The 16,214-nt window shown below is 38.3% G+C and overlaps 1 protein-coding gene across 3 annotated transcripts in view; it reads left to right on the top strand.

Annotated features, from left to right (window-relative positions):
* LOC119793177 (transmembrane and coiled-coil domain protein 3-like) overlaps positions 1-16,214 on the top strand; it is an 83,589-nt gene that overhangs the window by 26,941 nt on the left and 40,434 nt on the right. The window contains exon 1 of one of the 3 annotated variants that reach the window (XM_038300201.1): positions 9,658-9,916. The exons of the other annotated variants lie outside the window; for them this stretch is intronic. Within the exon in view, the coding sequence (XP_038156129.1) occupies positions 9,914-9,916 (3 nt within the window). The 5' untranslated portion in view covers positions 9,658-9,913. Of the gene's footprint in view, positions 1-9,657; positions 9,917-16,214 lie in introns of those variants that run through there. 3 annotated transcript variants of the gene reach the window in all.

Here is a 16,214-nt window from a genome sequence, read left to right as displayed (position 1 = left end):
TCTATTTGGAGAAACCTTGTGGTATTAGAGCACAGATTATGTATTTTTAGAGTCTAGTTTAATATAAAATGAAATATCATGAGATAGGAAATGGGAGAAGATATTGGTTGAAAGATAAAATCTACACAGCAATAGGGACAGGAAGAGAAATTCACCTGAGACTGATCCACATCTTGAAAGAAAATTACATTTCTGGCACAGACTTGTGATCAAATGTGGAGCTTTAATAAGAGGTCTGTCATTTGATGGCAGACTGCACAGGGATTAGAAAGAAGGTGCAGTGAAGAAAGAAGGGATGATTTATTTTAATTTTATTCAATCCAAACCTCTCTAATGCAATTCCTTGGAGCAGTTTTGCGTGCTGACGTCTCTCCTCTCATTTGATTCTGACTGAACATGAGTCAAATCTGCCTTTACCCTGTTTGACACCAGGAATTAAAGAGGAGTTATGCGAACGGATCCACCCAGCAGAGGGTTTGATTATGCTGCTGCTTGCCTCTGCATGATATCAACATCCCCACAGAAGTCGCAGAATTCAACATTACAATAACTTTGCAGCTGATTTCTATAAAAGCTTAAAAAAAAAAATCCCTTAGAGATTTTAAAGATAAATATGATCAGGAAGTCGTATTTTCTGGTCATGTCTGAACGCAGCCAGCATTGTAGAGTTTCCCTTCCTGTCTGGATGAGAGCAACTTTGTATTAATGTTTCGGTTCTCACTGTGGTCTTTACCTGTTATTCACGCAGAGTTGGTTGTAAAACCCATAAGCAATGGGAACTGACATCGGCACTGACGTAGCAGAGCAGCGGTGACGTTAACATCGAGGGAATTAATTAACCATCTAGTGGTGTGAGCTCTGTAGTCAGAGGGATGATTCACGGATGAAAAGGGTCAGTTCGGTCAAAGATAATGGGGAAAATAATGTTACATCCTTTTTCTGAATAATTTCAGACTCTTCTGGGATCCAGGTTTAGTCATTTTATCAATGTTCTGCTCCTGAACTTTTCCTCCTTATCTTTCTCTTCTATTATTTCTATTCCATCATCTTTATAATGATTTTTTGTGTCTCTACCTCTTTTCTTCTTGGTCATACTAGATCTTTTCTTCACCCCACTCATTACCCTAAAAAAAACTTTCCTTTTCATCCATCTCATCTTCATGTTATGCATGTTTTTTATTCAGCCTCCATTTTAGTTTACAACCTATTTTGATGCTACCCGTCCTCATCTTTGCAATTTCCTCAGCCTTAGACTCAGATTCAGGCTCTAGAATAACATTTTATTTCTACTTTCATCAGTCAAAATTGTCTTTATCAACCTTTTTTAATCCTTTATTTGAGTCAATTAGCTCTACTTTTAGTTGCCTGTACTCAAATTTATCTCATCTCAGGTCTTAGGACTCACTATTTCCATCATTTTTCAACAAACTTACCTATCTTCACCCAGTCTCCTCCATCCATTCCTCACTTTTACTTTGAGTACTTCTTTTTAATCTTATCTACTCACAAGCAGCACCCTCTGTCCTGTAAAGTATCAGAGGAATTTTATCCTTTTGATTCCTGCCTCATCTCATGCTCTACCCCTTAATTATGATTAAACCTGTAAAATAGTATTAGTGTCACAAGGTACTTTGAATTATACAATCCAAAAGCACATAATAGTAAATCACTTAAGGCTAAGTGCCAAAGTCGACATAGATGCTCCTTGTAACACAGGCACCACATTGTGTTGCACAGAGTTTCATCATTTAAGCTGATCTCATTTAAACTCCCTACTAAGGTATTGTAAGATCACATTTAGTAACAGTGAAATGGTTCATTCAGTGTTTAACAACTAGATTTAATTTACCTTCAATCTAATCTGCTGCTGAGAAATTTTGTAGTTTGGTGTTTTATCTTATCAGCTTCTGCAGCATGAAATTCCTTTTATTTTGCATCCATGATTTGAACCCCCTCCTAAAAAAACTATTAGAGAAGCAGAAAACATCCCCTCTTCAGTACAAGATCTAATAACGAATAATAATTTCCTCTTTCTTCTAATGATCCTCAGTCACACCTAATAAAACACAGTAGCATCTAAATGTCCTGGGAGAGGAAATCATCTTCTTCACAGTGCTGATTATATAGGCAGTATTGATGCCAGGTAATTAATGTCACCGTTTTTTTCAAACATATTACAACATCCTTATCCTACACATCCCCAAGGGTACTTATAGACTCATGTTCCAGTCGTCTCTGGTGGTTTCAGGGTTAAAATGGACGTCCTTTCTAGGAATCTCAGTAGGAAGTGAGTCAGGAAGTCCATAAAGAAGACAAACATGGTGGATGGGGAGAGAGAACAATAGTGTTATGTGATACGCGATGTGGAATTCACAAATACACGCAAGTGCCTGATCCTTTGACGCACATGTGAGTTTTAAGATTCATTTGTGGTTGTAAATTCCTAACATTCAAAGTCAACATAAAAATGCCCTTTTGACTTTCAAACATAGGGTTGGTATAACTGGAAAATATTTTAAAATTGCATATTAATTTTTTAGAAATTGGAATAATAAGTACACCATTTCTATATTAATTTCTGCATTCATTACAATGATGCCTCAGGTTTGCAGACAGTCAGGGTATGCACAGCTCCTTTATTTCTCCACACTACTTCTATCAAGTTGAGCTCTGGATGTTTACCACCGCATATGACACTGATACAGCTTGGTTCTCTTTTTGTCCTGTGGTGACGCTGTTTGGGTTAAATAATCATACTTTCATCAGCTGGAATGAGGCGATGATGCATTGCTCAATTACATTTAACTTGTGCATTGTGGTTTTGTCATTTGCAACCTGCCCCACAAATGTTACGGTCTATTAAGGGGCATATTTGTATATCTAAATTTTGCATCCTTGTTCATGGAGAATCGTCAGAATAGAATAGAATAGTATAGAAATTTGTGACATCGGCTCTAATAAACAAACAAACAGGAGGTGCAAAAAGGAAGAAAAGGTGCATGAAGTATATAGAGTGCATTCAGATATATACAGTGATGGGGGAAAAAATAAAGAATGGTCACATGGAAAAAGGAGAGATTTCAGATTAACCATATTTATCATTAAATTTAACATTTAAGATACCTGCTACGACCTGTAGAGTCAGGAATGCAGCTTAATCTTATCTTAATTTGTAATTTCTTGAACAATTAACAGTGGAGAGGATTTGAAAAACATTTATTAAAGCAAAAAGATAAACTTCAAATAGTTTGAAATGCCACTAAAAGACACTCTAGATCAGGGGTCGGGAACGTATGGCTCGCGAGCCACTTGTGGCTCTTTTGATGATATCATCTGGCTCGCAGACAAAACAAAATATTTAATTTGGATAGAATAAAATCTGTTTTAATCCATGCATCGGTATTCCGCTGCTCATGTCCTGTTCAGGGTTGCTATTGGCTGCAGGAGCAGTCCATTATTTTAATTGGACAATAATAGCCTACGTTGGCTGTTGCTGGGTAAACCCCCTTTTGAATCAGTCTGCTCGGGCAGTAGCTCACAGCTAACCCTTCAATGAAGAAGATGGCAAAAAGAAAAAAAGACGAGGAGTATCGTACATTTCAGGACGAATGGACCGAAGAATTTGCCTTTGTGGAGAGAGCAGGTTCTGCGGTGTGTCTTATTTGCAATGACAAAATTGCATCGATGAAACGGTCGAATGTAAAGCGGCACTTCGACACACGCCATGCTACCTTTGCGTCAAAGTACCCGGCGGGGGACAGCCGGAAGAAAGCGTGCCAAGAGCTACTGAGCAGCGTGCAGGCTAGCCAGCAGCAGCTCCGTGTATGGACCCGACAAGGTGACTATAATTCCGCTAGCTTTGCTGGATCTTTAGCAATAGTGAGGAACGGAAAACCATTCACAGATGGCGAGTATGCTAAAACGTTCATGCTGGATGTGGCCAATGAACTTTTTGATGATCTTCCGAACAAAGACAAGATAATCAAACGGATAAAAGACATGCCTCTGTCGGCAAGAACTGTTCATGATCGCACCATCATGATGGCAAACCAAGTGGAGGAAACGCAGGTGAAGGACATAAATGCAGCGCTGTTTTTTTCCCTGGCTTTGGACGAGTCAACAGACGCAAGCCATTTGTCACAGTTCAGTGTGATTGCAAGATATGCTGCTGGTGACACACTGCGCGAAGAAAGTCTTGCTGTTCTGCCAATAAAAGGATCCACGAGAGGTGAGGATTTATTCAAGTGTTTCATGGAGTTCGCTCAAAGAAAAAATCTACCTATGGATAAACTTCTCTCAGTGTGTACTGATGGTGCGCCGTGTATGGTGGGAAAAAACAAAGGATTTGTGGCGCTTCTCCGTGAACATGAAAATAGACCCATCCTAAGTTTCCATTGCATTCTACACCAGGAGGCACTTTGTGCTCAGATGTGTGACGGGCAGCTTGGCGAAGTGATGTCGCTGGTCATTCGTGTGATCAACTTTATTGTTGCCCGAGCCCTAAATGATCGCCAGTTTAAAACACTGCTGGATGAAGTTGGAAATAACTATCATGGTCTGCTTTTGCACAGCAATGTGCGTTGGTTGTCAAGAGGGAAGGTGCTTTGCCGTTTTGCGGCTTGCCTGGACGAAATCCGGACTTTCCTTGCGATGAAAGGCATTGAGCATCCTGAGCTAGCCGAAACTGAGTGGCTCCTCAAGTTTTACTATCTCGTGGATATGACTGAACATCTGAACCAGCTCAACGTGAAAATGCAAGGAACTGGAAATACAGTCTTATCGCTTCAACAAGCCGTGTTTGCTTTTGAAAACAAGCTGGAGCTCTTTATCATGGATCTTGAAACAGGTCGTTTACTACATTTTGAAAAATTGAGAAATTTTAAAGATGCATGCACAGCAAGTGAGCCCACTCAAAAATTTGATCTCCGCCAGCTAGCTGGCTTCACATCCAGTCTCCTACAGTCGTTCAAAACACGCTTTGGAGAATTTCGTGAGCACACTCGTCTTTTCAAGTTCATCACCCATCCAAACGAGTCTTCACTGAACACAGCCGACCTGAGTTACATTCCTGGTGTCTCCGTCAGAGATTTGGAAGCAGAAGTGGCTGACTTGAAGGCCTCAGACATGTGGGTGAATAAGTTCAAGTCACTGAATGAAGATTTGGAAAGAATTGCACGACAAAAAGCAGAGTTGGCGAGCAAGCACATGTGGGCAGAAATGAAAAAACTTCAACCCGAAGACCAGCTGATTATCAAAACTTGGAACGCGCTTCCTGTCACATACCACACACTGCAGCGTGTGAGTATTGCTGTATTGACCATGTTTGGATCTACGTATGCATGTGAGCAGTCATTCTCACATCTTAACAACATCAAGTCCAGCCTACGATCACGTTTAACGGATGAAAGCCTCAATGCCTGCATGAAGCTTAACCTTACCAAGTACCAACCAGACTACAAAGCCATCAGCAAATCCATGCAGCACCAGAAGTCGCATTAATGGTGAGTATTATAACGACATTATTTAAAAAATAAGTTGAGAGGCTTATTATACTCGCATTTAGTTGAATTCAGTCTTAAAATATGTTATATGGCTCTCACTGAAATAAATTTCCAGATATTTTGCTGTGATGGCTCTCTGAGTCAAAAAGGTTCCCGAACCCTGCTCTAGATTAATAAGCAGCTATAATTGCTTCTCTAACATCATTTCTGATGGTTTTTCTAGCTTGGCATTGCATAAAATAAGGTGTAAGGGTATAGATTTTGGCTCGGCAGTAGTAGCTGGTTTTTGACAGTAGGCTGACAGGAAAGGGGGTAGGAGATAGGTTTGATCCCGGGTCCCCCATGTCGAGGACTAAGGCCTTCATACATGGGTCGTGCTCGCTAACCACTGCGCCACCTGCATGTTTTCATAACTGATATTTTGCGTTTTTAAAGAATTGTGTGTGTCTGATTTTTTTATTGAAATAATGAGTGACCTGTCCAGGGTGTACCCCGCCTGTCACCCATTGACAGCTGGAGAAAGGCACCAACACCCCTCGCAACCCCACTTGGGATTAAGTGTGTTAGAAAATGGATGGATGGATAAAAATTGTGGCCATTTTTAAAAATATCCTACTACTGAATAAAAGCAGGTGCAGAAAAAGCTCTCTGGAAATTGTTTTCCTCTTCTGCTTCCTAAAATGTGTCACGCAGCGTTGCAGAGCCCCATTATAGAGCCACTCTTCATGGCACTTAGGCTAAAGTTGTTTCCTGGGAGCCCACATCCAATGATTTCTCTGAGCCAAATCAATTTGAAAGTACGAGTGCTCCAATCTGCACATAATTAAATGCAGCAATTAACTCCCAGCACTCTACCTGTTTCTTTTTATATTTTATACACCAATCCCCGGAACAAATGGGCTGAGAGGGAATAAGGTGATAATACTCATCGCAGCCAAGAGATCTACTTTGGAATCATCCCGAAACCATGCAAATGACTGTCTTAAGACGCACTCAGGCGCTCACAGAAATAACTTGGACTGACTCAGCTGGGATCAGATTCAGTTTTCCCCCCGGCTGCCTCAGCACCAGGTGCTGGTCTGTGGCCTGCAGGCTGATTCACCGGGTCTCGGAGCACGTAACCTGTCAACGTGCACTCTCGTGTCGAAGATTAACAGGCAGCTGACTCACCCGCTGTTCTTTGAAAGGGGGCTTCAGAGTCTGAGTACAAATACAGAACAAAATTCAAGAAAAGTGACAGAGAATGACGGATGAGTCAGAGAAAGCAATTATAACGAGTGTTTTTTTTTTTTTATTGGAGGGCAGGTCAAGGCAGAATAGCCATCAGAGGTTTTCCTGTGAAGATTAATTTTTTATGCTTGTTTGGACAGTAAACTATCAGCCTGCTCAGATCCTATGACAGGCCCACTACCCATCTAGACTAATTGGTGTCTTTATCACTGGGGTCAGAGGAGCGCTGCTGGCACTAAATTATTTATAACTTAAACCCCAGATCTTTGTGGAGTAATTTAACCATCATTTCAGTGAAAACAAATAAAAAATGGTGTCATGTTGATGCTTTTTCTTTCTAATCTGGTTGAAAACAAACTGTTTTCATGACCTGCTTATGCACTGAATGCAAATCAGTTATATTCTGTAACAGATAAACTATTAAAGGAGGTCAGTCAGCATAACTAATCAGAGTGCAACTTCTGGCATCTTTAAAGCAGTACAGCCTTTAAAAAAGAATAAACTTTAAATATTTATACCTTAAGGGGTATGTGTTTGTCAAAGCTGGGATTTTAAACCCAAAGTAGGGTCCTTTCCATTGTTTTCAACTCATCTGATTATTTATGGTACATTTTAATAGTTTACAAACTTTTAATTGAGCTTTTACCAAATGTATTAGATCAAACTTCTGGGTATTATCTTTGGATTTGGTGTTAAAAAATCAACAACAAAAGGTAATCATTTGGTAAGGAAGGACAAGAATGCTTAGTTTTAAAAAAACATACTGCAGGAAAAATATGTAGTATGTTTATTGAATTTTATATTTAACTACTGGGCTGTGGCAGTATCATGCTTTTGACCAAAACAGAGCTTTTTCCACTGCTTCTAAAACCCTTTGTTAGGCGGAACATCACCCTGAGCAGACAATTCTAACTGTCAAGCATTGTAGAGGTAGCATCATGATGTTTAGATGCTTTTCTTCACCTTTTTGAAGGTGCAAGAGACTTTCAGCTCACACTATACAGCAACAAATAAGAGGTTTTGGTAAAAGCAAAATAACAAGTAAAAAGTAATGTTTGCAGATTAATCCCCAGTGCAGAATCCATCTTATATGTTTATAGTTTGGAAAACATTTTTGACTTTTTTTTTTTGTAAGGTCAACAGCCAATTTGAACCTTTATTACTCTAGAATTTAGATACTATCAATCTTTTAATGGCTGTGTGCGCACTCAACCCTATACTAAACTATTATTATTATTAACAGTCATTGAATCAGGGTAGTAGCTGAATTTGTTTCTTTATGTCCAAATGCTGATAAATGATCGTGGGTATTTAATTAGATTTTCAGCAGGCTCTTCATGCATACATCTATTAGTTATTGCTGAATTTATATACTCCTGTAAGAACATGTACATGGGGTGATAATACTTGTTTTAAAGCAAAGTTGATAAACTGGATAAGCCAGAGGTGCACCTGCAGTTTCAAGATTACAATTTTCTAACCGTTTTTCTTTTCTCTGACATAAAAACACGATCCTTATTAGCTAAAGGTTAATAATGAACACAATTATTTTTGACTGATTAGGTGTGAAATTCACGTCTGCTCTCTAATTATTTTTGTAAAACATAGAAAATGCATGTCTCCACTCAGGAAATATTATTTAACTTTATATTTTCTCTTTAATTTTTGTTCATATACAAAATTTATCATGTTCATGTATATGTTTATTTAAATTAATATTTCTCTTTTATTTACTAATTTTGTCCATATTACTAATAAATAAAATATAAAACCATTTAAGAAGCTTTCGTGGTTATCTATTTCTTTAAAAATTGATGTTGTTATTGAAATAAATAAGCTATAGATTCATATTTATCTTAATATGGAAGGAAATTGAACTGTGTAAGTTTTCTATTCATGCTCATTAGAATGAGTTCTACATCTTGCCTCCAGCTTGATTTTGTCGTGTATTTTGTGCTTTTTTTTTATGGATTTAAAAGAACATCTCTGGAAAATAAAAGACCCCTTCTCCCGAGGGAAATCAATTTTCAAAACTTATTTTATTTGTATCTCAAAAAAGTTAACTGATTTTTAAATTTTATTTCAGTTTAATATGGGAAAAAAGTCAGAATTTTGACTTTAATCTCCGAATTCTGACTTTAATTTCAGAATTTTGAAAGCTAACACACATGTTAGCATCAAGCTGTAGCCATGTCTGTTTTAGAGACTAGCTCTCTTGTTTTAATCACCTTCTGCTCCATTAATGAAATAGCATCACCAGGGACCCCTCGAGCATGTAAAAGTCGCCTAATTTCAATTTTGCACCAATGTGTTACTGGCCCTCGCAAACAACTCACATCTTTGTCAGTGAAGCTGAATGCTCCCACATCTCTTCCTTCATGGTGCCCATCCACATTAAGGTCAAAATTCTGAGATTAAAGTCAGAATTCTGATAAAACAGTCAGAATTCTGATAATAAAGTCAGATTTCTGAGATTAAAGTCAAAATTCTGAGAGTGAAGTCAGAATTCAGAGTAAAAAAGTCAGAATTCAGAGTAAAAAGTCAGAAAAAAAGACAAATTTTGAAGAAAAATTCAGAATTCTGAGATTAAAGTGTGAATTCTGAGGAAAAAGTCAGAATTCTGAGGAAAAGTTAAATTCTGAGGAAAAAGTCAGAATTTTGACATTAAACTAAAAATTCTGAGTTTAAAGTCAAAATTATGAGATTAAAGTCAAAATTCTGACATTTTTCCCCATATTAAACTGAAATAATATTTAAAAATTAGTTGACTTTTTTATTTTATCAGTGGCCTTAATCCTCTTCTGTAATTTTATGGCGGTAATTTGATTTTTTTGCGGCATATGTAACAATAAATAAATGTGTGCTCGATACGTCCCACTGCCCCTCCCTCCAGGCTGCAGCGGTGGGCGGGGCCTAAATACACTGCGCCTCTCCTACTCGCAGCGCTGAGGTGGATAACCGCGGCGGCCAGGCGGAGAGAAGGGACGTTTCGGTTCCCAGCAGGAGCGGCGGCCGTTGCCGTGATGGCATCTGTTGCTCCAAACATGTCAACATTTAGTTCCGTGGACTACGAACCGGGGGATCCAGTACGACTTCTCTGATTATTATGTCCGGATCTGCCGGTGCTGCTGCGGTTAAAAGTTTATCAGAAGTCGGGATACGGTGATTCTACCGACTAAAATATGGTAAATATGTGTTTTTTCCTATTTTTGAACAGGTTATCAAACGAAATCTGGCTCGGAAGAAACGTTGCAGAGACAGTTTGGTTGTACATGTTTCTCTGACAGGTCCTGGCATGTATGGTTATTGGAAGACTATGTCTTCACTGAGATAAAATGTACCAGTGTTTTTTTCTACTGTCTATTTCGACATGTAAAGAGAAGGACAGACAATGAACAACGTGTTATTTTATACAGTCATGTATTTTATGTGAACATTTTTTTTCATTTATTCTTTATTTGGGGAAAAACTCAGATTTTCTGCTCAGATGCTCAATTTTTCATAACGACAGTCATATATTTTTAAGAAAATACCTTGCTTTTAACTGGTTTATCTTTATTTATTTAACTTTGTATTCCAAAACTAAGCTAGAATGGCTTAAAAATCCCTATTTCTTTTTCCTATATTAAATATGAGCATGTATGGAATCAGCTGATCTTTGTTATGTGTATTACAAGGTTACTACACAATCTGAAAAAGTATTAAATTGATTTAGATCTAAATTTCTAATTTGTGTCAAAGGCCAAATAAAATGACCCAGGTTAATTTGTCTGAATTGTTGCACATCTTCCAACAGTAGCAGAAAAACAATAACTGAACCTCTGAGCTGGAAGTTTAAGGCTCTGCTAACAGCCAGAAAAAATAAACAAACATCGGTTTTATAGTTTGGATTGGAAATGTGTCCTTCAGCTAAAAAAAAAGCAAGCACATTATTCACATATTATTATTGCATTATTTTCATAATATTACTAATTTACTCTCATAATATTCTTCATTTAATCTTGTAGCTCTTACATTATGACTTTATTCGTGATATATATATCTCTTAGTGTGGCACTAATAGTCCATCATAGATGCTTGATACTAAAAAAAAAACTTCAAAATAAACCTGTACCAAACCAAAAGCCAGGCTAAACCAAGAATTTGGATATGATGTAGTTAATTACAATTGACCAGGAAGACAGAAATTATACTGGGCTACAATAGGTTGGATTTTCTCAAACAGTCTGTCTGTCTGTGTATTCCTCCATCCATTCAGTGATGTGTGATTTTCCTCCTTTTTTTTCTCTCCATCCACCCATTTGTCAATCTTTCTGCCCTTATATCCACCAATTTGTTCATCTATCCATATGCCTGTCCATTCCTGGGCTTGGGTATCTATTCATCTGTCCATCAGCATCTGTTAGTCTGTCAATCCATCCATCTTTTCAACTTTGGATGCAAAAAACAGAGATCATTCCGCATCTTCTCTTTATCTTCTCCAAAAATGCCTTAAACTAACATTGCGTTGCCGAGGGTGACATCGGAACAACATAATCTATTTTAGAGTTTGTACGTAAGATGTCTGCAGAGCAACAGCTGTCTTGTCATAATGTATCACTAATTTCAAACGCTGCATTTATTTGCGATGGTCCATGCTTTCTTATAAATCTTTCTATTTCTGCACCTAATGCATGCTTGCATCATCAGTTCAGGTTGTTTGAGTAGAAGCTTTGAGTTGTCTGTATGCAGATGATTAAGTCATTTCTTTATTGTAAGCAGTGAAATCCTCGCATATAGATGGAATGGTTCAGAGGTACCAGGGGAGAGAGACATTTTCCCAAGCTGTGCTCCTTGTTGGAGGGCAGCCAGCGGTCCATTAAACAGAGGCTTCCTGTTATGTGCTGCATGAATATCACCTGTGTTCTGCTCGCTTCATTCTGTTATGGCTCTTCAAGGTTGAGTAACATGGCATTCTGATTCCTCTTTATCCAAGGGTTTGGAATCAGAAATAACAAGCTTCCTTTAAAAAGAGAAGTGGGCCTAAATGGACATGAAGTGCTCTGTTTTTGTGCAGCCTTATATGTCTAGGGTGCTGAGTATGGAGCAATTTGAACATCTCAAACTACTCACCCCCCCCCCCCCACCCCCCCCCACCCAACCATCAATCTTGTGCGCTGCAGGGTGCTGCAACAGTTTGAGAAATTGGGGGAAAAGTGCTTTTTCAGGTATCTCTTTAAGGAGTGGAGGTACACGGAACAATATGTCCTGACATTTGTTTTACTGATGACACTTTTCAGTTGCTGCTGGCTGTTCTTTCATCTCTCGTTAGCCAGCGCCCAGAATAGTGGTGTTTGGTCAAGCATCTCCCCATTGTAGCACCTGGAAGAGGTTTGTTGCTGAGCAGCTCTGATGTCAAATGAAGCTTTTCTTAAAGACACCCATAGGAGTTTTTTTATTAATCCCTCATCAGCTGCTAGAAAGTTTGGATGAGGGAAAATAAAAATGGAGGTTGGTGAAAAAATGTAAACCAAACCTTTGATCTTTATGATCCACATTTTTTAATCACTAACTTTTGTCTTTTCATATTAGCATTACTTCTCTATTGCATGGATGCAATTTTTCAGATTACCTGAAACATCAAAATAAAATATGTTTGGTTTTTCAGATCAAACATATTTTAGTACAAAAATAGCATGAGTAAATGCAAAAACGGTTTTTAAAATCATTTATTTTCCACATCACTGAAAAATTTTAGCCCACTTGTTTTTGCCTGATTGTTTTTTTTTTAACAGTGTCCTGTCTGGCAATGTGGCAATATCAATAATTGTCTTGATGCAAAAAAGAGCCCAACAGTTTTTACTTTCACAAGTGGAGCAGTACGGCTATTGCCATAGTGTTCCGCTTGTTTTATGCATAAATTGCAGATTATATGGACACTGAAATGTAAATAGAACAGGAAAGGAAAAACAGAAAAAAATGAGAACCGATGAAAGAAAGAGGAGATAAAAGGGAGATAATGATAAAACATTTTCAGTCTGCTTCAGATTGTTTTAAATCAAGCAGATAAAAGTTCTTGCGAGCATAAATGACCTGTATATGGTCGTTCCAATGCACCTTGATCCGATTTGATTTCAAACTTTGACTAAAAAACTTTCACATCAGCATTTTCCCGTTTATCAGAGGTTGACTTACTGGTGCACTTTGGATCATTGTTTCGCATTATGACTTGTGTGCTCTGGAACATCAAAGGTCACAAAGGTAGAGGGTAGAAACTGGAGCTGCAATTAACATCTATTTTACTTATGGATTACTGTGTCGATTCATTTTTCAATTAATCAAATAATAATCAATGGCAAAATGTTCCTTAATGAAGATTTTACACAAAATATAAACCAAGTGAAGCCAAAACTGTGCCCTCTAAGGACGTCTGGATAGAGCATATTAATGGACAAAAAAGGTTATTAATTTTGAAAGCAAAATGTTTATTCATTTTTTACAATTTTGGTATAATAACAGATTTGATTACTCTTCTAGCTAAAGACATGTTTTACGGTCTCTATATTCAAGTTAAAGTCGTAGGGAAGCGGCTGTTCCAACCGTGGCAGTTTCCAAATTCTCCCAAGTGGTGCGCGAGTTTACGCAAGTGAATAAAGTGAATGAGATTGGTCGTTTATCAAGGGGGCGGGGTTGTTGTGGTGGAAGGTTCGCAAGCAAGGTTGATTGTGGCCGGTTTCTCGGAAGCATCTTGCTAACCAGTTAGCAACTTAGTGCTAGTAGGTTCCCAATGGGAAATTCCATTGGGACCAAGCAGCACTTAGCAACGACACAGTCAAGGAACGCTATGGACAGTGGAAACATGCAAGAGGAGGAGAGTTTAGTGTCGGAGGTCGTGGATGAGTCTCCTCCGTCATACATTTTTTATTTACGACTTTAAGGATTAATCCATTAATAAATTAGATGACAATCGATGAATCATGATTAATCTGATTAATTTATACAGCCCTTGTAGAAATCCATAAATTGAATCAAGTTGTCCAGGTCCTGCTGATCTCTGACTCAGAATCCACAGGATGTCCCAAATAGATCATCCTGTCAATTTATGCTTTATCATTATTGCAAAATAGCTACTTGCACTGCAATAAATATTAGCTAAACATACAAAGTGCCAGGCATTCGTGTTCTCTGTTGCAGTGATATGTTCAGTGTTTGTTTAATTTAGCTAGAGATGTTGAGGTTAAAAAGTCCTTAAAAATCAAAGTCATTGTCAGTAATAGACCAATCCTACTTCTAAAGAAGAAACACATGAATACTGTTTCTTAAGCATCTGTTTTCAGGTTAGCATAGCTAGAATGAGATACGCATTAAAAACATCACATTATTACTTAAATTAAGGTTTCCTAAAGGTCACCAAAGAGATTGATAGCTGAAAAGAATTTAAAAAAATCTGTGCTCTATTCAGCCTTCTTGTTATCTCCTTAAAATGTTGCTCTCTAACACTGAATGAATCAGAGTTTCCCTTTAAGTCTCACCTTACTGATACTGAAAGCAATGATGAGATTTTTGAGTTGTCCACCAACCGGTTTGCATTACCTAAGCTAAAAAAAAAAAATGATTCTGGTTACGGCCTGACTTATTTTGTATCTTAGCTTACCTTTACTGTGATCAAAGCTACTGATTCAATGGAGGTCAACGATTTGTCAAGGATTAGGATTGAAACTGATGATTTCTTAAAGGTCAGCTTATGCAGGTGTGTTTGTATGTGGGTGTTTATAATTCATGCATCGGAAAGGCTCACTTTGAGAAGCGTTCAAAGACTTTATTCTCTCAGCTCAGCCTCGGCTGTGTTCGTTTTTGATCAAGAGGAAAGAGGATGGGGGTGTGTTTCCGTCTCCCAGCTCCTGACTGTTCTCCCTCTGGGCGACAGCATGTTTGTCAGGCTTCTTAAAGGGAAGATTATCTTTTCCAAGCCTTGGTTTCATTTTACTGGCAAGCTCCCAACAGGAATATATTCAACATGATCAAAAATAGCTGGAATCTATCACCAGGCACGTCTAGTTTGTTATTGTATTAAGTTCATTTGAGTTGACAAAGTGCTTTATGCCTGACTTTCAGAACCTAGAACAGAAAAGAGAACCCTTTGCACTGCACTGGTGGGCACAAATCTATTGACTGTTTTTTCTCTGCCCTTTATTTATTTTTTTATTCAGTCAGCATATATTTAGAAGTACTTATAAATTAGAAAAATGTTTGATTATAAAGGGTAAGAATTATGTTCTTTCATGGCTTTCCTAGTCTCAACCAGTATCCTAAATGTAAGGCTCTTGTGAACTCTGGTTACCATGGAAAGGTTGCTGATATCTAAAAATCAGGGCAGTAAAAGGCAGACAGTAGCTACGTTTACATGGACACAACTAATCGGACTGAAGGCCTGATCAGATCAAAAATGTTTCATGTAAACATGTCAGACTGAAGATTCTAATCCGATTCGGTCCGATCGGATCTAAATTTAATTCCGAAAGAGAGAGGTGGTTTTTGCCGATCGCCATTCCAATTGGCATCCATTTAAACACCCATTCGGATCTTAAGAGTAAAATAATCTTCACTGCGCATGTGTGCGACGTCAGCGTGACGTTTTTCCGCCTTGTCAACAACAGGAAACCACCGGTCGCTCTCGCTCTTGTTGTGAACAACATGGCGGGAGGAGTCTAGGAACGCCGACTTATACACTCAAGTTCATTTAAAGTTTCAGGAAGCAGGAATTTATCCTCCTCCTCTTCCTCTTTTCTCTCTCCACAGCCCACTCGCTCTCCCACGCCGGTTCAATCGCTCATTCTCTACATTTTCTCTCGGACATTTCGCTGCCAAGTGCTTTTTTCCTCTCTCCGTTTTTCTTTCCGCTCGCTCCGAGCGCATCGTTTGTCAGGCCTCCCAAAAACCAGACGCAGACAGAACTGCCAAGTTTGGCAGGAAGTTCTGCGCATGCTTAAAAGATTTAATCTGATCCAACGCTTGGTACATGTATACACACGTCATGATCGGATCATTTCATTTAGTGTCCATGTAAACGGAGATTTTGAATTTCCGATCAACCAAGGTTTGGATCGGATCGGGGAAATTTTTTTCACATGTAAACGTAGCTAATGCAAGCTTTTTTAGTTTATTTATTCAACCAATCAGGCGTTGATTTGTTTCCACTGTCAAGGTGTACCTACTTTAAGAGTCACAGGTTCTGTTTAGGCAGTGGTCAGGGATTGTGTTTTCATAGTCTCAATAGATTCATCACACTGTTCCTTCCATTCCTTCAATTTTGAAATCATTTAAATGAAATACCAGATAAAAAGCTGGAGTGTTTTCTCTGGCTCTATGCAGCCATATCCCTATATCCCTTTGCCTTTTCTACTTGGAGAAAAAGCAGGATGGTATTTTAATCCAGATTTCAATGCCTTGAGAATCTCACACTGACCCACGAGAAAACATCTCCACCTCTAATGAAAACTCTCT

The sequence above is a fragment of the Cyprinodon tularosa genome, unplaced genomic scaffold (genome assembly GCF_016077235.1).
Source record: "Cyprinodon tularosa strain WSP-4 unplaced genomic scaffold, ASM1607723v1 ctg442, whole genome shotgun sequence".
Taxonomy (NCBI): Eukaryota; Metazoa; Chordata; class Actinopteri; order Cyprinodontiformes; family Cyprinodontidae; genus Cyprinodon; species Cyprinodon tularosa.
The sequence above is the reverse complement of the archived record's forward strand: the minus strand, read 5'-3'. Positions and strand labels throughout refer to the sequence as shown.